General features: G+C 44.8%; 1 protein-coding gene across 2 annotated transcripts in view; it reads right to left on the bottom strand.

Annotated features, from left to right (window-relative positions):
• KHDRBS1 (KH RNA binding domain containing, signal transduction associated 1) overlaps positions 1-22,810 on the bottom strand; it is a 49,361-nt gene extending 26,551 nt beyond the window's left edge. For both annotated transcript variants that reach the window (XR_004671569.3, XM_003828137.6), the window contains exons 1-4: positions 19,955-22,810; positions 3,895-4,019; positions 2,677-2,793; positions 977-1,123 (exon numbers count right to left, since the gene is read on the bottom strand). Coding sequence is in view for 1 of the 2 variants with exons in the window: in XM_003828137.6 (XP_003828185.1) it covers positions 977-1,123; positions 2,677-2,793; positions 3,895-4,019; positions 19,955-20,336 (771 nt within the window). In the remaining variant the exon portion in view is untranslated. The remainder of the gene's footprint in view (positions 1-976; positions 1,124-2,676; positions 2,794-3,894; positions 4,020-19,954) is intronic.
• Between the last annotated feature and the right edge of the window lie 2,591 nt (positions 22,811-25,401).

Genomic DNA, 25,401 nt, shown 5'->3' on the forward strand with positions numbered 1-25,401 from the left:
GATTACAGGCGTGGGCCACCGTGCCTGGCCCACACTGCCTATAAATTTTTGCCCTATCAATTTTCACATCATCTGACACCACATTTAGTTCTAATTCCCTCATTTAACATTCAAGAAAACCAAGGACTGTATCTTACCTCCTCCTAGTTTTCTGATGAACACATGACACTTACTCAATTCTACTTAATAATATTCCAAATCCTTCATAAGTCTCCAGATTCATCCTTGTTATTAAATATTCAACAGTAGTATGTTAACTCTGACAACCACCAGGCCTTGCTAAAAGGCAAAAATAGTACCATTTCCTATTTATTCAAAGTAATATTCCAACCAAGTATTCAAAGGTGGTAACAAGCAAGATAGATAAACTGGCCTGTCCCATCTCTATCTAGTCCTCAGTAATAGTCTGAAAAAAGCTGCTCACCTATCTGTTAAACATCAATAGTCAACCTCTTCCAAACTAAACTCGTCCTCAGCAAACTCCTCCAGGAAAGAAATCCCTGAGTGTGCTCAGGTCAGAATTTAACCCAATAACACTAGATGCTATAAGCTTCTTGCTGCTAGCCTCTACTCTCTACAGCATGAACTTCTTGAGTGCAGAGACCCACCTTAGTCACTTTCCTAACACAATCTCCTTGTTCCACACTACTACCAAAATACTCAGCTAGGTGAAGACCCTGTTAAACCTTAGTTAACCAAATATCAGAATGCAGGCACACTGTGGACCCGAGATACTGACAAGATACCGGTACACAATGAAAACCACATTAGACAAGGAGGGATAGAGTGGCCTTGGAGCATAATGCTTTGAGAACTAGGTGCAAGTAACGAACTACCTCAGGAAAATGAACATAAGTGCAGAATTTGGTATACATACAGGTTATGCAGAGACCTTAGTTAAGAACCCCTACCTTCACAACAGCATAAGATCCCAGTTCTCTTTTGCTCAGAAGACACAGGATATGGATTTCCTTACCGGTACTAGAAATTTCTTGACTTCCTCCATGGCATGGGCCATAAGAGCATAAGCCTCACATGGGGGTCCAAAGACTTCAATGAAGACATGCAGATCCATATTCAAGTGGGCATATTTGGGGTCTCCACCTTTGCGCAGCTCTTCCTCCTATGGAAAAATGCAGAGAAATGTCACACCATGGACTAGGGAGAAAACACCACCTTTACCTCTAAGCCAAAGGAACAGCAAGAAATACCCCTAATGTCCATGAAAAACAGTAAAGTTAATTGGTATGAGCTGAGAAGAATTAAACAAAAAAAAAAAAAAAAAGAAAAAAGAAAAACAGTAAAGTTTAAGAAAGTAAAACAAGCAGCCAGGCGCGGTGGCTCACGCCTATAATCCCAGGACTTTGGGAGACTGACGCGGGAGGATCACAAGGTCAGGAGTTCGAGACCAGTCTGACCAATGTGATGAAGCCCCGTCTCTACTAAAAATACAAAAATTAGCCGGGCATGGTGGCGCACGCCTGTAATCCCAGCTACTCAGGAGGCTGAGGCAGGAGAATTGCTTGAACCCGTGAGGTGGAGGTTGCAGTGAGCCACTGCACTCCAGCCTGGGCAATAGAGCAAGGCTCCCTCTCAAGAAAAAAAAAAAAAGTAAAACAAACTCTCAAGAACAGTAATTTGCACAGCCTGCTAAACTTGCACATGGTCTGCTGCTTACAGTTAATTGTTGTCTTAAATCCCTGAGATATCCACTGGAGCTCTTACTAAAAGCATAAAGAAGAAAAACTTAATTCTAGTCTCTATTCAGATAATAGCTGTTTGCCAAGCATTTGTTTTTAAATCACAGGTAGAGCTGTTAATCACCACGAGCTCTGCTTATCTGCTTATATGGTCTAGGGAGTGCTAGGGGAAGAAAGAAGTCAGGACAGAGGGAAGAAAAGCTCATGTAAATCTCATTAGTTAGAACACACTTCAGCCGTAACTATATGCATCTAGCAAGAAATGACCTGAGAAAACAAACATGTGTCCATTAGGCTACATAAAAGGAGGGTTGAAAGAATTGGTTTTTGGACTGTAGCAGGAATATCTCATCAAATAAGGTGACCCCAGAAGGCTAAGACTATTCTGTTTTGGTGAGAAGTTTCTTGTCACAGAGTACACAGCGTATGTGGCTACGGCATGGGGAAAAAAAAGACGCATTAGATTCTGTAGTCAGGATTACTCATGGTTCCTTTTGGAAAACATTCTTTTAGTGAGCCTCACATTCCAAACTGGCTATAAAACAAACCAACTAATCCTCAAACTCATCTGCTCTCACAACATTATTGTTCTCACTTTTCCAGGTTACAAAAAAGGGGGTGTGCTATTTGCATTTTAGCGTCTTTTGTCTGCTTTAGACTAAATTTTAGTATATTCAGTTCCCCTTTCAAGTTTTCACAGACAATCCTACCAATGCGCAATATGCTACTGCTGTTTCCATTACTATACAGTCAAAAAGTCCAAAAGAAAACTATCACCAGGGCACACCTAGGCTCTTCCAGGGTTGCCAAGCAAGTAAATTAACTTGGTGTATAATCTCTTGCATCCAGTGCAAACTTAAAGGAGCCACATTCTGTGTACACATACAAAATTCTTGCCTCTATAAGACATCCATACTGCATTCTGGGCAAGTAGAAGGCATTAGGATGTCCTCTTGCCTCACCAATGTGAGCTTACCTTGGCTTTGTCTCTCATTGAGCCCTTTCCCAATACAGAGATCTTTGCACCAGTCTCTTCCTGCAGTCTTTTGATTGTATTCCCTTGTGGTCCAAGAATCTTCCCCACAAAATTGAACTGACAGAAAATAGAGGATTTCTAAATATACATGCTACTATATAAAAACATTTCCACATAAATTACCTCACTTGATTTTAAACAACCCTGCAAAGGTAGAGTATTACCATTCCCATTTTACTGAAGGACACTGAAGCCATATTAATGAAGTGATTAGCTTAAGGTTATGAAACTAGAAAGTGGCAGTTCCTAGACCTGAATTTGGCTTTTCTGATGTATTCTGGTGCTCTTCCATAATACATTAAGACCTTTACTATTTTATTTTTTACTTTATTTTGAGACAGGCTCTCACTCTGTTGCCCAGGCCAAAGTGTAGTGACACAATCATGGCTCATCACAGCCTCAACTTTCTGGACTCAAGTGATCCTCCTGCCCCAGCCTCCGGAGTAGCTGGGTACAGGTGCACACCACAACACCAGGCTAATTTTTGTATTTTTTGTAGAGATGGGGTTTCGCTATGTTGCTCAGGCTGGTCTTGAACTCCTGGGCTCAAGCAATCTGCCTGCATCGGCCTCCCAAAGTGCTGGCATTACAGGCATGAGCCACTGTGCCTGGCCCAGCACTTAACATACATCAACATTTTTAAGGCAGTGACCTCAGAACAGAAGAGACTATATAGCACCCTTTGATAACACGCTGGATAAACTAAATGTAACCAAATGCTTTCCTAAAAAAAAAAAAGGAAGAAAAAAAAGCATTTACTTAAAAGTAAACTTTTAGTAAGAAAATAAAATTAACTTCAACCGATTGAGGATTCATATTATATTTCCTTTTATTTAGATTTCAGGTTAGTCTTTTGACAAAGAGCAACTCTTCAGGTTTTAATTTTTTTTTCTTTGAACTTGTAGCCTGAGCAATCATTTGAGAAAGAAACTTTTTGATAATAAAAAGATGATTATATTTCCTTCCTGGCTATAGCTATGTTATTAGTTAAGAACTTAGATATTTCAACTCTCAGTAACAGGTACTACAAGCATGAAAGAGAAGCTTCACAGGCTTAAGTTTCTAAAGCATCACAATCCCCAGGAGTCTTTATTATAGCCCATGACTCTCTCATAACTATAAAGATAACTCAAAGATCCAAAGCACTTTTTGCCTTACCTTGGGATACTGCTTGACAGGTATCAGCACTCGCTCTTTCAGTTTCATGTTCTTATGAGAAAATAAATCCAAATAATTCTCCTCATCATCCTTTTTTGAGTCTCCTTTCTGAATCTTCTCAATTTCTGAATAGGAAAAACAATTTATTTTTGCCCTGGTAAATAAATGCAAATTTTGAAGTCTGCTTAAAGCAATAACATGGAATACCATATAGTGAAACCAAATAGTTCACACAAATGTGCCAATTTCAGAAAGAAACTAGCTGAAAGCACTAAAGCTATATGAAGTTGACTAGACAGCCCAAAGCCTGCTTCTAATAAAAGAAGTGTACTCTTCCACCCTCACCTGAAACCATGACAACAGAGACATTTAAATGTTTCTTAAATCAATTTAACAAAATTAATTGGGTGAGATGGGGGAAAGGAGAATAAAGAAACAAACAAAAAAATCAAAATCTGCATCAAGACAAAGCATAATCTTACCTTGAAAAAAACAAAAGTAAATAATCTAAATATACAATGGATAGTTCCATTAAAGTTCCACGGTGACATTAGTACTCTAGATACTAGTCCTTAAGAGTCTGAAAGACCTTATTCTTACTCTGCTACTCACTAGTCGTGTGACCTAAGACAAGTTAATAAAATACGTAGATATGCCTAATTAAGGCCAATTTTTCATAAAGTACTTAATATATCGTTACCGTTATCTAGCCCAAATTCAGCCAATGCCTAAATGATACAAAATGCACAAGGTACTTTTTTTTTTTTGAAATGGAGTTTCGCTCTTTTTGTCCAGGTTGGAGTGCAATGGCATGATCTCGGCTCACTGCAACCTCTGCCTCCTGGGTTCAAGCGATTCTTCTGCCTCAGCCTCCCAAGTAGCTGGGATTACAGGTGTGTGCCACCATGCCCGGCTAATTTTGTATTTTTAGTAGAGAAGGGTTTTCTCCATGTTGGTCAGGCTGGTCTCGAACTCCCGACCTCAGGTGATCCGCCTGCCTCAGCCTCCCAAAGTGCTGGGATTACAGGCGTGAGCCACCGCGCCCAGCCACCAGGTACTTTTTAAAAAAAACATTTTATTGAAGTATAACTGATATGTAAAAAGTTATACATAATTAATGTATACAATGATGAGTTTGGAGATAAGTATACACCCATGAAACCATCACCACCATCATGGGCACAGACATATCCATCATCACCTAAAAGTACTTTCAATTCGCGGGTTAAGACAGTTTCATTAGATAGAAACTTGGCATACAAAAAGATTTCCTACCATTAAGGAACTTCATTCATTGAGTGACTGCAAGTGTTTGAGTGCTTCCTATAGTATGGAGAGGCAGATGAAGGGAGGGCTATAATAGGTACAATCATTAACCACTATGGAGGACTTAATAAGAGCCAGACATCTGTCTTGCAAAGCACAGGAGATACAACAGAGCGAGTCAGACTGGTCTCTTGTCTTCACTGTTTATATACTGGAGTTCCCAGACTATACAGGTGGCAATGAAGTATAGTTAAGTGCTATAACAGGAGTTCTAATAGAGATGAGGGCAGAGTGCCCAAGGATGAGCAGCAACTGAAAGCTTATATGATCCACTGAGAGTAGTTAAAAAAAAAAAAATTGGCCAGGTGCTGTGGCTCACGCTTGTAATCCCAGCACTTTGGGAGGCTGAGGCAGGAGGATCACAAGGTCTGGAAATCGAGACCATCCTGGCTAACACGGTGAAACCCCATCTCTACTAAAAATACAAAAAAAAATTAGCGGGCGTGGCGGTGGGCACCTGTAGTCCCAGCTACTAGGGAGGCTGGGGCAGGAGAATGGCATGAACCCAGGAGGCGGAGCTAGCAGTGAGCCGAGATCGCGCCACTGCACTCCAGCCTGGGCGACAGAGCGAGACTCTGTCTCAAAAAAAAAAAAAAAGTATATATAGTATATATATATACGTGTATATATACTCCCTAAAATCAGTGGAACATTCTAAATATCAGAGAATAGTCTGTAATAGAATATTACATAACATTCCCATCTTCTATAATTTTAAGGCGGGGGTTCTCAAACTTCTTCATGCATCACAATCACCTAGAAGAGGGCTTATTAAACTAGATTGCTGGGCTTCAAAGCCAGTCTGGGATTTGTGTTAGGAATTTGCATTTCCAACAAATTCCCAGGTAATTCTGATATTGCTGGTCCAGGGACCATACTTTGAAAACCATTGGCTTGAAGTATAAAGACACCCTACCTCAAACACGTTCCACAAATCTATACCCTTAACAGTTTTTATTTATTAATTATTATTTTTTGAGACACAGTCTCGCTCTGTCACCCAGGTTGGAGCGCAGTGGTGCAATCTCTGCTCACTGGAACCTCTGCTTCCCGGGTTCAAGCGATTCTCCTGCCTCAGCCTTCCAAGTAGCTGGAACTACAGGCATGCGCCACTATGCCCGGCTAATTTTTCTCCCTATTTTTAGTAGAGATGGGGTTTCACCATGTTGGCTGGGCTGGTCTCGAACTCCTGACTTCAGATGATCCACTCGCCTCGGCCTCCCAAAGTGCTGGGATTACAGATGTGAGCCACCGTACTGGCCTAACAGTTTTTAAAATAAATATTTAGAGAGGCGCAGCTGTGAAATATATAGACGAAGAAAAGTAACTGACTCTGACATGCCTTAGAGAATTTAGAATTTCAGACTGAATGCTTGTTTGTTAAAAAGCCTAATTTCAGATGCTATACTATACCATGAACTAATAGACACATACTTCCTGGTTTTCTGACAATTAAAATTGCCGACGAATTGTAAATATCCTTAATTAAAAACCTTTACTCCTATGAGAACTGTAAATGACAGTGCTCTTCACAATCCTGTTTCAGTGCTTGGAATAGAAAACAAATTTGACCTTACAGTTAACAGAGTAATGCTTCATTCAACAGTCTACTTGTGAGGGTAATCCTAACCCTAACCCTTACTGTTTGGTGGCAGATCCTGACCTCTACTTCTTTTCCCCTACTGCTAATATACTTTTTCTGATCAATCTTTTTGAGCCTACTGTACCTGACTACACCACTTTCTAAGTTCTCAGACTGGAAAACTTAGTTATTCAATCCTCAAAGTCCTAGAAGAACAAAGATGCCATAATTCTGATCTGAGAACATCGCCAAGGAGCTTTTAATAATGTGGAACAGGCCAGGAGAGGTGGCTCATGCCTGTAATCCCAGCACGTTGGGAGGCCAAGGTGGGCAAATCACCTGAGGTCAGGAGTTCGAGACCAGCCTGGCCAACGTGGTGAAACCCCATCTCTACTAAAAAAATATATACATAGGCCGGGCGCGGTGGCTCACGCCTGTAATCCCAGCAGTTTGGGAGGCTGAGGTGGGCGGATCACCTGAGGTCAAAAATTCGAGACCAGCTTGGTCAACATGGGGAAACCCCGTCTCTACTAAAAACATAAAAATTAGCCAGGCGTGGTGGTGTGCACCTGTAATCCCAGCTACCGAGAAGGCTGAGGGAGGAGAATCGCTGGAACCCGGGAGGCAGAGGCTGCAGTGAGCTCAGATTGCGCCACTGCACTCCAGCTTGGGCGATAGGGCAAGACTCCATCACAACAACAAAAAAGAATGTGGAACAAATTAGATACTTCATTTTATCTATGTCGCTTTGTGCTTCTGAGGGCTACCATTGAGTTAGACCTTTCAACTGTATTTTATACCACTTTCCAGAAACCTTGGTCAGTGCAAGACGATTCAAAGTCTGTTCATCTGCTATACTCCTACAAGAAGGTGTGTTTATATGCAATGTAATGCACTCTGTGAATTTAAGGCCTTTCATTTTTTCATTTCTTAAAGACCAGTGTGATAGTATAAGACCTTTCTATAACATGGATTCTTCTATTTTTGAACTACTCAGATCTTAGAATCCTTCTGTCCAATTATTTCACAACTTTTTAAAGAATAGCAGTGGCCAGGCATGGTGGCTCACACTTGTAATCTCAGCATTTGGGGAAGCTGAGGCAGAAGGATCACTGGAGCCCAGGAGTTTGGGACCAGAGCGGGCAACATAGTGAGACCCCTTCTCTATAAAAAATAACAAATTAGTCAGGCATGGTGGTATGCGCCTGTGGTCCCAGCTATTTGGGAGGCTGAGGCAGGAGGATAAGCAGTTGGAGGCTGTAGTGAGCCAAGATCATGCCACTGCACTCCAGCCTGGGGGTGACAGAGTAAGGCCCTGTCTCAAAAAAAGCAAAGGAAAGCATTTTTAGAGAATTCAGAGAAGGATCATTTAAATAAAACAGAGGGTTGAAAAGAGAATCAGAATTTTAACCTACAAAGCAAAGGACTGGTTGGGCACAGTGGCACATGCGCTTGTAATCCCAGTGCTTTGGGAGGCTGAAGCAGGATGACTGCTTTGAGCCCAGGAGCTTGAGACCAGCTTGGGCAACACAGCAAGACCCTGTCTCTACCAAAAATAAATAAATAAATAAATAAATAAATATATATATATATATTTAAATTAGCTGGGTGTAGTGGTACCTGCCTATTATCCTACCTACTCAGGAGGCTGTGGTGGGAAGATCGCTTGAGCCCAAGAGTTCAAGGCTGCAGTGAACTATGATGACTGTGCAACTGCACTCCAGCTTGGGTATCGAAGGGAGAGAGGAGGGGAGAGGGGAGAAAGGGAGGAAGGAAGGAGGGAAGGGAGGGAGGGAAGAAGGGAGGGGGCAGGAAGGGAGGCAGGGAGGGGATGAAGGGAGAGGGAGAGGGAAGAAAAGGAAGCAAGCAGAAGACTAAGAAGCTACTCGAGCTTTCAAGAAGCGTGGAGGGGGCCAGGCGCTGTGGCTCATGCCTGTAATTCCAGCACTTTGGGAGGCTGAGGCTGGTGGATCACCTGAGGTCAGGAGTTCGAGACCAGCCTGACCAATACAGTGAAACCCCATCTCTATTAAAAGTACAAAAATGAGCTGGGCGTGGTGGCGTGTGCCTGTAGTCCCAACTGCTTGGGAGGCTGAGACAGAAGAATTGCTTGAACCCGGGAGGCGGAGGTCACAGTGAGCTGAGATCGTGCCACTGCACTCTAGCCTGGGTGACAGAGCGAGACTCTGTCTCAAAAAAAAAAAAAAAAAAAAGGAGCTGAATTTTTTTTTTTTTTTGAGATAGGGTCTCACTCTGTCACCCAGGCTGGAATGAGTGGCACAATAATGGCTCACTGTAGCCTCAACCTCCTGGGTTCAGGTGATCCTCCCACCTCAGCACCCCCAGTAGGTGCAACCATAGGCGCGTGCCACCGTGCCTGGCTAATTTTTTTTATTTGTAGAGATGGGGTCTCCCTATTTTGCCCAGGTTGGTCTTGAACTCCTGGGCTCAAATGATCCTTCCACTTCGGCCTCCCAAAGTGCTGGGATTATAGGCGTGACCTACTATGTTCCCCCCGCCTTTTTTTTTGTTTGTTTTAAAGAGATGGGTTCTCTACTGCCTAGGCTGAAGCATAGTGACACCATCATAGTTCACTGCAGCCTCGAACTCCTGAGCTCAAGTGATCCTCCTGCCTCAGCCTCCCCAGTAGCTAGGACTAAAGGTGCGTGCCACCTTACCCAGGTAGGGCTGAATATTTATTTGATGCCTACTATATATCAAATACCATAGAACTATTACCTCATTAATCCTCAAAAATCACTCCGTGAACTGAGTTACTTACATCTGAGGCAACAAAAACTCAAAGAGATTAAATAACTATCTCTAGGTCATAAAATTGTTAAAGTAACAGAATAAGAATTAAAAACCCACGCCTGGCTGGGCACAGGGGCTCACATCTGTAATCCCAGAACTTTGGGAGGCCGAGGTGGGAGGATTGCTTGAGCCCAGGAACTTGAGACCTGCCTGGGCAACAGAGTGAGACCCCATCTTTACTAAAATTAAAAAAAAAATTTTAATTAAATTAGCTCAGTGTGGTGGTGTACAACTGTTGTCCCAGTTACTAGAGAGGCTGAGGCAGGATGATCACTTGAGCCCAGGAGTTGGAGGCTGTGGTGAGCCATAATGGTGCCACTGCATTCCAGCTTGGGTGACAGAGCAAGACTCTGTCTCTAAAAAAAAATTAATAAAAAATTTTAGAAAACCCCCAAAACTGAGGCCTTTAGGCCTTTTCTGACTTTCTTTTTTTTTTTTGAAACGAAGTCTCACTCTGTCGCCCAGGCTGGAGTGCAGTGGCACAATCTCAGCTCACTGCAACCTCTGCCTCCCAGGTTCAAGCAATTCTCCCTACCTCAGCCTCCTGAGTAGCTGGGATTACAGGCATCTGCCACCACGCCCAGCTAAATTTTGTATTTTTAGTAGAAAGAAGGTTTCACCATGTTGGCCAGGCTGGTCTTCAACTCCTGATCTCAGGTGATCCACCCACCTTGGCCTCCCAAAGTGCTGGAATTACAGGCGTGAGCCACCGCGCCAGGCCTCTAACTTCTAATTTCATGCTTTTCCTATTGTCTCTTGATGAGTGTGTGTTTGTGGGGGGCACACTTTATTTAAGCAAGGAAGAGCTGACTTTTATAAAATTTTGGGAAGTACAATTTATACCCTCAGACACTGGCACGTGGCCTAAAGGTAATAAAAGGGCTTTATGGGTGTCTCAGATGTTCAGTTGTCTGATGGTCTTTCTTTTTTCTTTTTCAACTCTGTATGTCTCTCCTTGTCCTTGCTTTCCCCGGAGAGCTAGAGTAGACTGAAATGGGAAGACAAAAAATCAAGGAGGAGCTTCCTAAAAATGGTTTAACCTCAGGCAAAAGTACTTTCTAGACAACCCTTTTGGAACTGACTCCTTTAAGTAATCTTTGCTTGGGTCTCTGGAGACCTTGGATATCCCAAGGGCCAAAGAAAACAAAGCTGAGGTGTAAACAACACAAGAGGTGACCCATTTGTTTCCCAGCCACTCAGAATAATCATATCTTATCCAATGCCTTCTATGTGTCAGGAATTTTGTATTTATTATTTCACTTTGTCTTTGTAACCAGTATTATCTTCATTTGACAGATGAAGAAACCCGGGCTCAGAAAAGCTATATAACTTGTCCAAGATCTCAAAACTAATTAGTGACATAGCAGATACTTAAACCCAAGTCACTTCTTATACCAAAGAAAGTAAATTCAATTAACCTTTCAAAATTTCCTTCATCTTTTACTATAACTTAACCTTTCCCACCCCCCACTTTTTTTTTTTTTTTGTAGATTTTATCCCAACCAGACTGTAAGCTTCCACGTTGCTTAATATATCTTGGAGGAAAGACAAGGGTTTTGAAGCTAGACAAAGTGGGTTTGATTCCCAGCTCTCCTACATGCTTGGTGTATGACTTTAAAAGAGAATGTTAATAAGAAAAATAGTAAGAAAAAAAGAGAGAGGGCGAAAAAGAGATGTAACGCACACAAAAAAAGTTAATATTAGAGAAGTTTGGGAAAATTATATACCAACTTTATCAACTGGTCTGGCTTAACTAAAAAATCAATACAAATGTATCATTAACTGAACTTTTTTTTTTTTTTGAGACAGGGTCTTGCTCTGTCACCCACACTGGAGTGCAGTGGCGCAATTTTGGCTCACTGCAACCTCCGCCTCCCAGGTTCAAGCAATTCTCCTGTCTCAGCCTCCCGAGTAGCTGGTGACTATAGGCGCATGCCACCACACCTGGCTAATTTTTGTATTTTTAGTAGAGACGGGGTTTCACCGTGTTAGCTAGGATGGTCTCGATCTCCTGACCTTGTGATCCACCTGCCTCGGCCTCCCAAAGTGTTGGGATTACAAGCGTGAGCCACCGCGCCCAGCCAACTGAACGTTTGATATGGCCTGCATAAGGAACAAGACAATGGTCAAGATTTTCTAAGTATCCAGAGCGAGTATTTCTAGGAGAGCAAGATTCTCAGAACTGCTCTAAAAGGTCAGGGTTCATTTCATACCCTCCTCTAGACTCCCACCATACTTGGTTCTACACTTCTAAACACAGCACTCCTCCTTTGCCTGTTGTTAACAATCTCTGGACTCCTTCCATTGCTGAGTGTCTGTAATTCTTAGTACAGTACAATGCTTGATACACAACAGGCATCTATAATCATTAACCGAATTAAAAGAAATGTACCGGCTGGGGCGCGGTGGCTCACACCTGTAATCCCAGCACTTTGGGAGGCCAAGGTGGGCAGGAGATCGAGACTATCCTGGCCAACATGGTGAAACCCTGTTTCTACTATGGTGAAACCCTGTCTCTACTAAAGATTTAAAGATTTACTCTAGCTAAATCTAAAAACTGGTTGGGCGTGGTGGCGCGTTCCTGAGTCTCAGCTACTCAGGAGGCTGAGAGAGGAGAATTGCTTGAACCCGGGAGGTGGAGGTTGTAGTGAGCCGAGATCATGCCACTGCACTCCAGACTCCAGCCTGGGTGACAGAGCAAGACTCCATCTCCTAAAAAAAAAAAAAAAAAAAGAAAAAAGAAATGTGCCGCTGGGTGTGGTGCCTCACACCTATAATCCCAGCACTTTGGGAGGCCGAGGCAGGCAGATAACCTGAGGTCAGAAGTTCAAGACCAGCCTGGCCAACACGGTGAAACCTTGTCTCTACTAAAAATACAAAACTTAGCCGGGCGTGGTGCCGCCTGCCTGTCAAAAATTAGCCAGGTGTGGTGTCATGCGCCTGTAATCCCAGTTACTTGAGAGGCTGAGGCACAAGAATCGCTTGAACCCGGGAAGCAGAGGTTGCAGTGAGCCAAGATTGCGTTACTGCACTCCAGCCTGAGTGACAGAGTGAGAACCTGTTTCAAAAAAAAACAAATACAAAAAAGTATGGTTAACACCCTCGACTTCCCTTAAACAACTCACATGACTTTATCATCCCCAAATTTATAATTCTCAACTTTTCTGTTGGTATCATCTTTTGGAATCAGAAGTACCGTAAGCTTACTATTGCAAAACAACTTCATTCGTTTTATTTATCAAATTACTTACTGTTTCAAGCAAGAGCACAAAGCCAATAGGTTCTTTATCTTTTTTGGAATCATTGGTCCCTCTGAGAATTTGATGGAAGCTACTGATTAGCAACCCAGAAAAAAATACAAACTCATAGTATATTATATACAATATTGGCTATTGGTATAGAAAGGCTGGGTATTGGTTAAAAAAAAATCCCCCAAAGGCCTGTTACAAGCCCTTTCATATGGGCTCAATTTTTACATTCCAGGACAGTAGAAAACTCTGTCATATTGACTATGGTCTCCCAAATCTTTTCCTTAGTGCACAATTTAGAGCTTTGCAACTTTCAAAAAAAATTTTTTTTAATTTTAAGGCAATTTTAGATTTATATGCAGTTTTAAGAAATAACAGAGATCCTGTATACTTTAGTTTTCCCCATAACATTTTGCATATCTGTATCACAATCAGAAAATTAACATTAAAATAAGAAAATTTGTTGTACAGGTTTCATGGAAAAAAAAATTAACAATTCATTGACTTTATTAGGATTTCACCACCTTTACATGTACTTGTTTGCTTAGTTCTATGCAATTTAATCAGACTCATGTGACCACCACCTCAGTCAAGATACAGAACAGTTCCATCATGAGGATCCTTACCCTTTGATAGCCAGTCACCGTTTTCCCTCATCTCTCACCACTGGCAACCACTAATATAGTCTTCATCTCCACTATTCTGTTTCTTCAAGAATGTTATATTAATGAAATCATATAGTATGTAACCTTTTGAGATTGGCTTTCTTCACTCAGCTTAATTCTCTTGTGATCAAGCAAGTTGCTGCATTTATTAACAGTTCCTTTTTTTTTTTTTTTTTTTTTTTTACTGCACAGTACTGTTCCACGGTATGGGTGTGCCAGTTTATTGGAGGCATTTGGTTTGTTTCCAGTTTTTGGCTACTATGAATAAAGCTGCTGTGAACATTCGTGTACAGGTTTTGTGTTGAGTTTTAATTTCCCTGAAATAAATACCCAAGAATGCAACTGTTGAACGATATGGTAAGCACATTTTTTTTTTTTTTTTTTTTGAGACAGGATCTCACTGTTGCCCAAGCTGGAGTGCAGTGGCACGATCTCAGCTCAAGGCAGCCTCGACCTCCTGGGTTCAAGCGATTCTTCCACCTCAGCCTAAGACCAATCTCCTGGGTTCAAGCGATCCTTCTGCTTCAGGCTCCCGAGTAGTTGGGACTATGGGTGTGTGCCGCCATTCTCAGCTAATTTTTAAATTTTCTGTAGAGACAAGCTCTCACTAGGGCTCAAGCAATCCTCTCACCTTGGCCTCCCAAAGTCCTGGGATTACAGGCATGAGCCACCATGCCCAGCCAATAAGCACATTTAGTTTTGTAAAAAACAAAAAACAAACAAACAAACAAAACCTGCATTGGGCTGGGCATGGTGGCTCACACCTGTAACACAGGTACTTTGGGAGGCTGAAGAGGGAGGATCACGGTCAGGAATTCGAGACCAGCCTGGCCAACATGGTGAAACCCCATCTCTACTAAAAATACAAAAATCAGCCGGGCATGGTGGTGGGCGCCTGTAATCCCACCTACTCGGGAGGCTGAGGCAGGAGAACTGCTTGAAACCGAAAGGTAGAGGTAGCAGTCAGCCAAGATCGCGCCACTGCACTCCAGCGTGAGCGACAGAGCGAGACTCAATCTCAAAACAAACAAACAAACAAAAAAACAAAACCTGCAATATCACAGATAAATGTATACTTAACGATATTCTGCTTTATCTTACTAGGCTTTGTTTTATAGAAATAGTATTATACTGTATGTAGTCTTATGGGACGTACTTTCTTCATATAACATTAGATTTTGGAGATTTCTCCATGTTGTTGCCTGCAGCTATAGTTCATCCATTTTCACTGCTGTACAAATATTTTCTTTTTCTTTCTTTCTTTCTTTTTGTTTTTTTTTTGAGATTGAGTTTCACTTGTTGGCTAGATCTCAGCTCACTGCAACCTCTGTCTCCCGGGTTTCAGCAATTCTCCTGCCTCAGCCTTCCAAGTAGCCGGCATTACAGGCACCTGCCACCACGCCCAACTAATTTTTGTATTTTTAGTAAAGACAGGGTTTCACCATGTTGGTCAGGCTGGTCTTAAACTTCTGACCTCAGGTAATCCACCCGCCTCGGCCTCCCAAAATGCTGGGATTACAGGCGTGAGAAACTGTGCCCAGCCAAATATTTTCTGTTGTAAATCTATCACATTATCCAATGAATGGTGAAACAAGTTGCAACATTTTGTGAACAAGGTACACCATTTCATGAATCAAGTGCTCATGTATAAGTTTCTTTGAGCATATTCCTAGAAAAGGTGTTGCTGGTTTTTGTTTTTTTTTTAAGACAGAGTCTCGCTCTGTCGCCCAGGCTGGAGTGCAGTGGCGGCGCAATCTCGGCTCACTGCAAACTCCACCTCCCGGGTTCAAGTGATTCTCCTGCCTCAGCCTCCTGAGTAGCTGGAATTACAGGCTCCCGAGTAGCTAGGATTACAGGCACGTGCCACCACGCCCAGCTATCTTTTGTATTTTTAGTAGAGACAGGGTTTCACCATGTTGGTCAGACTGGTCTCGAACTTCTGACCTCAAGTGATCCGACTGCCTCGGCATCCCAAAGTGCTGGGATTACAGGCATGGGCCACCGCACCTGGCCTTACTCTCCAGTTTGTTTGTTTGTTTGTTTTTGAGACGGAGTCTCACTCTGTCCCCCAGGCTGGAGTGCAGTGGCGCGATCTCGGCTCACTGCAAACTCCACCTCCCGGGTTCACGCCATTCTCCTGCCTCAGCCTCCCCAGTAGCTGGGACTACAGGCGCCCGCCACTGCGCCCAGCTAATTTTTTTGTATCTTTTAGTAGAGACGGGGTTTCACTGTGTTAGCCAGGATGGTCTTGATCTCCTGACCTCGTGATCCACCCGCCTCGGCCTCCCAAAGTGCTGTGATTACAGGCGTGAGCCACCGCACCCGGCCTGTTTGCTTTTTTGAGACGGAGTCTCACACTGTCGCCCAGGCTGGAGTGCAGTGGTGCGATCTTGGCTCACTGCAACCTCCGTCTCCTGAGTTCAAATGATTTTCCTGCCTTAGCCTCCTGAGTAGCTGGGATTACAGGCGTCCACCACCACACCAGGGGTAATTTTTTGTATTTTTAGTAGAGACAGGGTTTCACCACGTTGGCCAGGCTGGTCTCGAACTCCTGACCTCGTGCTTTGCCTGCCTCGGCCTCCCAAAGTGCTGGGATTACAGGCATGAGCCACCAGGCCCGGCCCTTATTTTCCAGTTTTAAAAGCAGGTTTTGCTAGCCCTGTAGAATGAACTGGGAAGGTCTCAATGTATTTCTAGAGAATATTCTAAATAAAGGAATTAACTATTTTGAAGTTTCAACAGACTTTGTAAAATGTTTTCCACTGTATGCTTTTGAAGGATGGATTTTTGAGTATCCCTCCAAGATCTTTTGCAGATTGCTAATCTATTCAAAATGTTTATTCTTGAGTCACTTATACTAACTTGTATTTCCCTAATTGTAGAAAGTAGAAAAATAGGCCGGGCGCAGTGGCTCATGCCTGTAATCCCAGCACTTTGGGAGGCCGAGGCAGGCGGATCACCTGAGGTCGGGAGTTTGAGACCAGCCTGACCAACATGGAGAAACCCCGTCTCTACTAAAAATACGAAATTAGCCGAGCGTGGTGGCACATGCCTATAATCCCAGCTACCAGGGAAGCTGAGGCAGGAGAATTGTTTGAACCTGGGAGGTGGAGGTTGCGGTGAGCCGAGATCGCGCCATTGCACTCCAGCCTGGGCAACAAGAGTGCAACTCCGTCTCAAAAAAAAAAAAAAAAAAAAAGGAGAAAAAGAACACTGGTATCTATACAACAGCATTTTACTTACTATATAAATATATTAACACAATAAGGTAAATTATTTCTCTTCCAGAAAACAAAGATAGATGATTGAATCCTTATGTCTGCAGACATATTCGAATATATACAACAGCATTTTACTTAGTATATAAATATATTAACACAATAAGGTAAATTATTTCTCTTCCAGAAGACAAAGATGGATGATTGAATCCTTATGTCTGCAGATACATTCGACAGTCATCACAGCTGAATATCAATCTGGCTAACATAGAAGTCTACATTCAAAATCTACATCCCTCAAAATTTTGTCTTTTTTTTTTTTTTTGAGACGGAGTCTTGCTTCTTCACCCAGGCTGGAGTGCAATGGTGCAATCTGGGCTCACTGTAACCTCCAACTCCCGGTTTCAAGTGATTCTCCTGCCTCAGCCTCCCAAGTAGCTGGGATTACAGGCATGTGCCACCACGCCCGGCTAATTTTTGTATTTTTGGTAGAGACGGGGTTTCACCATGTTGGCCAGCCTGGTCTTGAACTCCTGACCTCAAGTGATCCGTCTGCCTTAGCCTCCCAAAGAGTTGGGATTATAGGTGTGAGCCACTGTGCCCGGCTGTCATCATTTTTTCATCAGTCCCACCTTCAATGAAGGTGAATATGTATTATTTCGTGAAATATTTAATAAGAGGCCACTCTGTGCAGCACTCTTCAAGGCATAGAAGATACAACGGTGAACAAAGTAGACAAAAGATTCCTGCGCTCTGGTGGAGCTGACATTCTAGCCATGGAGAATGGGTAATCAACAAACAAATACTGTACATAACGACAATATAGTGCAACAGATGCTGATAGTGAAAAAGTAAACCCAGGAAAGGAAGAGGAGAGCTGTGTAGGTGGTATAGGAAGAGTGCTCAGGGTCTCACGGTACCTTATTGGGAATGGTCAAAGGTGCCTGGAGGAGCCACAGTCCCACGCAGTAGACTCTGCTCTCTGGTTTCCTTTTTGTATCTTAGCCTTATCATCTTCACTGCCCTGTTAACACTGTGATACTTTCAAATATACTTTTTTTTTTTGGTCACCTATCATCCCAGATAAATTTTAATATTTTGTCCCACTATAGCTTAAAGTACAATTTGCAGCAGGCACTATAGTGAGGGAACGGGGAAGGTGTGTAGACTGACCAAAAATCCTGGTTACGATGCTTACTAATTTTGTTACCTTAGGCAAATTATTAATCTCTGGGTGTCTTGGTTTCCTCATCTGTATAAGTGAGGATAATAAAAGTAAGTTCTCATTTCATTTTATAGGTTAAATATTTAATGTAAAGTGCTCAGACCTCAAACATTAAGTGTTAGCTATATTTTTCTTCCGTGTGTTCTTTTCTTTCTTTCTTTCTTTTTTTCCTTTTTTGAGATGGAGTTTAGCTCTTGTTGCCCAGGCTGGAGTGTAATGGCGCAATCTGGGCTCCCTGCAACCTTCGCTTCCCAGGTTCAAGTGATTTTCCTGCCTCAGCTTCCAAAGTAGCTGGGATCACAGGCGTGCGCCACCACGCCAAGCTAATTTTGTATTTTTAGTAGAGACGGGGTTTCACCATGTTGATCAGGCTGGTCTCCAACTCCTGACCTCGCGATCAGCCCGTCTCGGCCTCCCAAAGTGCTGGGATTACAGGTGTGAGCCACCGCGCCTGCCCCTTCCATGTGATCTTACCAGAGCTTAAATACTACTATTCTATCTTCTCAAAGTCTCACTTCCGCACAATGGGTTGTGACTTCACTGCAATCCCCTTGCAAGATAATTCAGAAATACCTTAAAAGCCAGGCTCAACATACATTAACACTTATCCATGCTAGAAAGAATTCATACATCCCAAACCAACATTAACCTCAATCACATTTCTCCAATTTCAGTTGGGTTTTAAAAAAATACATCCAGAAAGCCCAAGTTAAAAATAAAGAGCACTCTCTTAGTTAAGCAATGAGGGGAGACTGAAAATTAAAAGTAACTTTTAAGGATCAACAGTTTTTGACAGTTATCTTAAGAAAGCATAAAAGATGACCACCACACTGGTAAAGATCCCTTACCTTACAGTGTTGGGAGACAGAGAACAAAGGGAGGGAGATAATATTTTCATAATGAACTGTCCATTATATTAACCTTGCCAAAGAGTCCAACTACTCATTCAGTGTTGAAGGATGTGAATTTTTACTTGCTTACTAAAATTTAGGTATCATAAAAAATATTTATTAAAATAATATTTTAACTAGAAGCGAAAGTCAGACAGCTTTAGGGAAAAATCAGAGCGACTAGATGATTGGCCAGTGCTGATGAGGAAAAGAGCGCTAACCTACAGAACAAAGACTCTCATTTCTAATCTATTTCACTACTGAATCAAAAATGTAAAAAACAGCAACAAAAAGGCCAAGCCTTTCAGTACAGGCATCATGCAACTTCTCTCAATTTCTGTCCATCTCGTTGGGAAACGTCATGTGAACTACGCGGGAGTCCCTATCGTCCCATTTCACTGTCTCTAGGGTTATTTCACTCCTTCAACGACAGTGAACACACAGTGTAAAATGGCTCAGTAGCAATTCTTATTTTATCAGCCTTAGTCGGAAATCTGATTCGGAAACCTCAAGCTCCGATCCACATAAATCGCTCCTTCCTCCCAGCAACTTAAGCTGCGGTTACCGCTAAGTCCGGTTCGGCCCCAGCGACAGCAAGGCACTGGACAGGGCATTCCAGCCTCACCCCACCTCACCTCGGCCCTTCCTCCCACGGTCCCTCCCCGCTCTGGCTGTCTTCACCTCCTACACCTCGGTCGAGGCGCTCATCGCCACCTGCGATCAAAAAGGGTTTCCCTTCAGGGAAAGGGGGAAATAAAGGTTCATTTCTGGAAGAATCTGCGCGCCCGGCAGCCGCAAGAGGAGGGAGGAGGGAAGAGTCGGGAAAGGGGCGGGGAGCTCAGCACTATCCATCAAGACATTAGCGCTAGGAGATCGCAAAGTCGCCTTCGGGCCTCCACTGCAGCCTAGAAATTCTCCCACGCACTCCGGGCTGAGGTGGGAATGTGGAATCCAGGCTCCCAAAAATGAGGATGAGACCGGAACTCCCGACTGCCTCGGTCCCGAGGGGGCGGGAAGCGAGAGGAACAAAGCCAGGGCCACTCATGCCCGGGATGGCCGGGCGACCCAGAGGGACACGGGAGGCCCCCTTACCTGCCGTCAGCAGCTGCATGGCGTGAGTGAAGGACGGGTCGAGCGAGTCCTTCTCGGCCATGAGTTCGGGCAGGTACTTGTTCTCTGGCTCCATCTTGACCGAGGCTGTGGCCGAGGGGGGCAGCAGCGGGGTCGGCGCTGGCCCGCCCACTGTCGCGTCGGGACCCGTGGCCGAGGGCGGCAGCAGCGGTGGCGGCTGCGTGGCGGGCGAGGCCCGGGCGCCCCCGCGGGATCCCCCTCCGCCTCCCCGGGACCGGTGAGGCAGCGGCGGCTGCCGAGACGGCGTCTGACGCACCGAGGGGTGGGCACCGGAGGGGTCCATGGAGCCGCTACGGCCCGAAGACCGGCTCATGCGCGCGGCGGGGTCGTCCCGGCGCTGCATCTGGGAGGATGTGCGATCCAAGGAGCGAGAAAGCGACGCGGCAGCGACGGAGGCCCGAGCGGCGGTTGGCGGGGGTGGCAGAGCGGGAGCGGTAGCGACCGAAGCCGACCCGAGCGACCCAGCGAGAGAGAGCACCGGAAATGAGGCGGCGCGCGTGCGCAGCCAGCCACCGGCACCGCCCTTGGGTTTCTCCGCGGAGAACAAAGTCCCCAGTCCGGCCACGGCGCCTGCGCACCGCCGCGTTGTCCGAGAAGTCGCCTCCCGACTCTGGCTTTCCCTCCGCGCCCGCCAGGCCAGAGCTTGATGCGCATGCGCGGGAGGCAGCCGGCTCCGTTTGTTTCGTTTTCCACGTGACTCGGCGCTAGCGGGACACGTGTCTCCTCCCCTTTCTGGCGTGGAGGGGGCGGGAGCTGTGGAATGTCTTTGTCTGCGCGCGGGCCCGCGGAGTGTGGGGCGGAAGACCTGTTACTCGCGGGGCCACGCCCTCTCCAACGGCTGAGCAGTGGAGGGAGGCTGTGGGGAGTGGGGTGGGGGGCGGTCACCGAAGTAAGGAAGTAAAAGACTGCCGTGAGGGACACGGAAAGGGGAGGGAGAGAGAATTGAGACCGCCTGGGGAGGAAGACAGGAGTGAGACAGACTGCACAGGGAGAAAGGAAGGCTGAGGGAGAGTCTGATGCAGGGGGAAAGTTGGGGAAGGGAAACCTGGAGCGAGAAATTGAGGAAGGACGGCTTGGTGGAAACACTGAAGGCGATTGGAGTACTTGAACTAAGAGGGATGGTTCAGATCAGAGATCTGAAGTCTAGCAAGGAAAAGGGTCCCAGACATCAGGGAACACAAGAAGTTGTTTCCAGTATATATATTTCCAGTATTACATATATTCCAGTCGGTTCTAAAACGGTTGACATTGTTGGTACGGGAAATCTTAAGCAGCATTTTAGCTCTTTTTACATAGTTTACTGCTTTCTCTGAATTGTGTTTGTTTCGCCGTCATTATTGCCAATTAAGTGTTTCTTCCTTCAAAAAGTGAGGTAGAGACCAGATCCTTAATCCACGTTGGTTGCATCATTAGGATGGCTTCTTCTACCACTCCAGACTTGCTCAAAGAGACCCTTGCCACTACTCTCAAAGGCAAGGTACATAGTGGACAGTCGCCTACGACGTTCTCCACATCCTGGTGTGCTATATGCAAGTGGAGCCTTAGGTCCCTACTTGTCCCATAAGCCATCAAAAGCCTGGTGCCCTCTCTAACTTTCCCTTCCCTCCGCAGATTATTTTCTTCTTCCATTTAAAGCACTCACTCCCATCTCTTTTCCTTCTGGATTAGTTCTCCTAATGAGCCCACACTTTTCAAAAGTCTTTGGGGACCGGTGCGGTGGCTTATGCCTGTAATCCCAGCACTTTGGGAGGCCTAGGTGGGAGGATTACTTGAGGCTAGGAGTTCGAGAGCAGCCTGGACAATATAATGAGACCTCATCTCTACAATAAAAAAAGTTTCCGCCCGGCTTGGTGGCTCATGCCTGTGATCCCAACACTTTGGGAGGCCGAGGTGGGCAAATCACCTGAGGCCAGGAGTTCGAGACCAACTTGGCCAACATGATGAAACCCCATCTTTACTAAAAATATAAAAATTAGCCGGGTGTGGTGGTGCATGCCTGTAATCCTAGCTACTTGGGAGGCTGAGGCAGGAGAATTGCTTGAACCAGGGACGCGGAGGCTGCCGTGAGCCGAGATCACGCCACTGCAGTCCAGCCTGGGCAACAGAGCGAGACTACGTCTCAAAAAAAAAAAAAAAAAAAAAAAAAAAAAAAAAAAAAAAAAAAAAAACGAGGAAAAAAGGTTTATTCGGAAATTGTCTTCTGAGTGCCTGGAAACTTGATTTTTGGATGTGAAGCTTAGAACCCTTTAACTAGAGAACCTAAAGGCCTTCTTTAAGGGGTTAAGGGAGAGGATTTCCAAATTACCCACAGAAATGAAAACAAAACATGTATCTACATAAATTATATATATGTAATATAAAATATAGGCCAGATGCGATGGCTCATGCTTGTAATCCCAGCACTTTGGGAAACCGAGGCGGGCAGATCACAAGGTCAAGAGATCGAGACCATCCTGGCCAACATTGTGAAACCCCGTCTCTACTAAAAATACAAAAATTAGCTGGGTGTGGTGGTGTGCCTGTAGTCCCAGCTACTCAGGAGGCTGAGGCAGAAGAATCGCTTGAACCCAGGAGGCGGAGGTTGCAGTGAGCTGAGATTGCAGCACTGCACTCCAGCCTGGGGGACAGTGCGAGACTCTGTCTTGGGAAAAGAAAGAAAGAAAGAAAGGAATTAGCTGAGTGTGGTGGCGTGCACCTGTTGTCCCCAGCTACTTGAGAGACTGAGGTGGGAAGATCGCTGCTTGAGCCTGGGAAATTGAGGCTGCAGTGAGCAACGACTGCCCCACTGCACTCAGCCTGGACGACAGAGTGAGACCTTGTCTCAAAAAAAAAAAAAAAAAAAAAAAAAAAAAAAAGGCCAGCGCGGTGGCCCACTCCTGTAATCCCAGCACTTTGGGAGGCCGAAGTGGGTAGATCACCTGAGGTCAGGAGTTCAAGACCAGCCTGGCTAATACAGTGAAACCCCATCTCTACTAAAAACATAAAAAAGTTAGCTGAACGTAGTGGCATGCACCTGTAATCCCAGCTACTTGGGAGGCTGAGGCAGGAGAATTGCTTGAACCCGGGAGGTGGAGGTTACAGTGAGCCGAGATCGCGCCACACTGCACTCCAGCCTGGGCAACAGAGTCAGACTCCGTGTCAAAAAGAAAAAAGAAACAAAAAAATTAAGTGCTGTTGGAGTTCAATGCAGAAGATAGATTTTGGCCAAGGAAGAATAAGTTCCAGGCAAAGGGAAGTGGAATAAATGAGCAGAGATGAGAATGTGGGAAATGTGTTCAGGGAATGGGAGTAATCCAGTGTCAGACTTGAAGGAATAAGTGGGTTGAGAGAGCAACTGCATGAAGAGGGGGGAAGGGGCAAGGAGAATTTACAGTTCCTTTGCAACTCATTTCCACTGCCACCCTTGAAGATCCTTCTTGAGTGGTGGTGTTACAAATGGCTGAAGCGTCCTTGCCCTGTAATGAGATGCCCAAATAGAGATACCTTGAGCTGAGGCTAATAAAACTTTGATAAAGGTTTGTCTGAGAAGGAGCTGGGTAGTGGTATCTATGGCCTTTCTAGACTAGAATCAACAGTTACTGCATATGTATATCAAAACATGTTGTAGCCATAACTATATACAATTTTAAAAACACTGGAAACAAAACAAAAAATAACCCTCAGTCTTTCTGGGTGCTTGCCAGATCTTTACTTGCTTTCCCTGAGAGTAGGCTGAGCGGGAGAGATGTGCTCTTCTTCCAGGCGAGAACCCTAAAGGTAATGTCAGGCCAAGAGTGGTTGAGGTTGCAGTGTATGTATCCACTAAGTGATGCAGCAGCCTTCTATTTTGGGGGCCCTTCTCAGGGGGTAGGGAAGAGTAATTTCTGCTCTGAAAGCCTGGAAGTCGGGAGTTTATTTTGTGTTCACCACAGTATGCTACCCCAGGTCCACCTGAAGGTTAATGTTGGAGTGGGGCAAATTCAAACAACCCGGCAATGCCTTGTCCTCACTGTGAATCATTTGGAAGACCTCTGAAACTTAGTTTTCTCTTCTATAAAGTGGGGTAATGCCATCTACCTTGAAGGCTTGTTGTGAACATTAACAAATATCAGTGTAAACCTCCTGATAGTAGGGCTTATAAACAGAAGTAATCACTATTATACCCTTTAGTACCTGATGAAGATTTGTGGGTGCTTTATGTTGGCTATGGATCTGAAAGTCCTACTCTCTCTCTCCTTTTTTTTTTTTTTTTTTTTTTGAGATGGAGTCTTGCTCTGTCACCCAGGCTGGAGTGCAGTGGCGGGATCTCAGCTCACTACAAGCTCCACCTCCTGGGTTCACGCCATTCTCCTGCCTCAGCCTCCCGGGTAGCTGGGACTACAGCTCACCACCGTGCCCAGCTAATTTTTTTGTATTTTTAGTAGAGACAGTGTTTCACCGTGTTAGCCAGGATGGTCTCGATCTCCTGACCTCGTGATCCGCCTGCCTCAGCCTCCCAAAGTGCTGGGGTTACAGGCATGAGCCACCGCGCCTGGCCAAGTCCTACTCTCTAATCTGTATAATTTTCATTGAGTATAGCTAGGCTTGTTTTGGGGGGAGGAGGAGGTTCCAAAAAGAGCAAGTTTCTTCTACCCTTAATCCAGTTACTATGGTATAGGGTACAGCAGCAGTGCATAATGGTTCAGATGGAGGTTGGTAGCTCTGCCTCTTACCTGCTGGGTGATTGAGCACAGTGTTTTGCTTTGCTGCGTTAGTCAGGATTCTTTAGAGAGACAGAATAAATACAGTATATAGATAGATATAGACATTCAAGAGGGGACTTGTGAGGGCAATTGGTTCACATGATTATGGAGGCTGAGAAGTCCCATTGGAGGCCTTCTGCAAGCTGGAGACCCTGGCAAGCTGGTCGTGTGGCTCAGTCCAAATCTGAGATCCTCAGAACCAAGGAAGCCAGTGGTGTGATGCTTAGAGGATGAAGGCCTGAGAACCCAGGGGCTGCTGGTGTAAGTCCTGGAGTCCAAGGGCTGAAGAGCATGGGGATCTAATGTCTAAGGACAGGAGAAGAAGAGTGTCCTAGCTCCAGGAAGAGAGACAGGAAATCCCTTCTTTGCCTTTTGTGTTCATTCTGGGCCCTAGCCCATTAGCTGGCGCCCGCCCACATTGAGGGCGGATCTGTACCATTCAGTCCACTCACAGGCCACTCTCTTCTGGGAACACACTCACAGACACACCCAGAAATAATGCTTTATCAATCCTCTGGGTATTCCTTAATCCGGTGAAGTTGACACCGAAAATTAACCATCACACTAGCTCAGACTCCTCTTTCCTCTCCTTGATAAAACAGAGATGGCCGGGTGCGGTGGCTCACGCCTGTAATCCCAGCACTTTGGGAGGCCAAGGCGGGTGGATCATGAGTTCAGGAGTTCGAG

This window comes from Pan paniscus, chromosome 1, assembly GCF_029289425.2.
Source record: "Pan paniscus chromosome 1, NHGRI_mPanPan1-v2.0_pri, whole genome shotgun sequence".
Classification (NCBI taxonomy): Eukaryota; Metazoa; Chordata; class Mammalia; order Primates; family Hominidae; genus Pan; species Pan paniscus.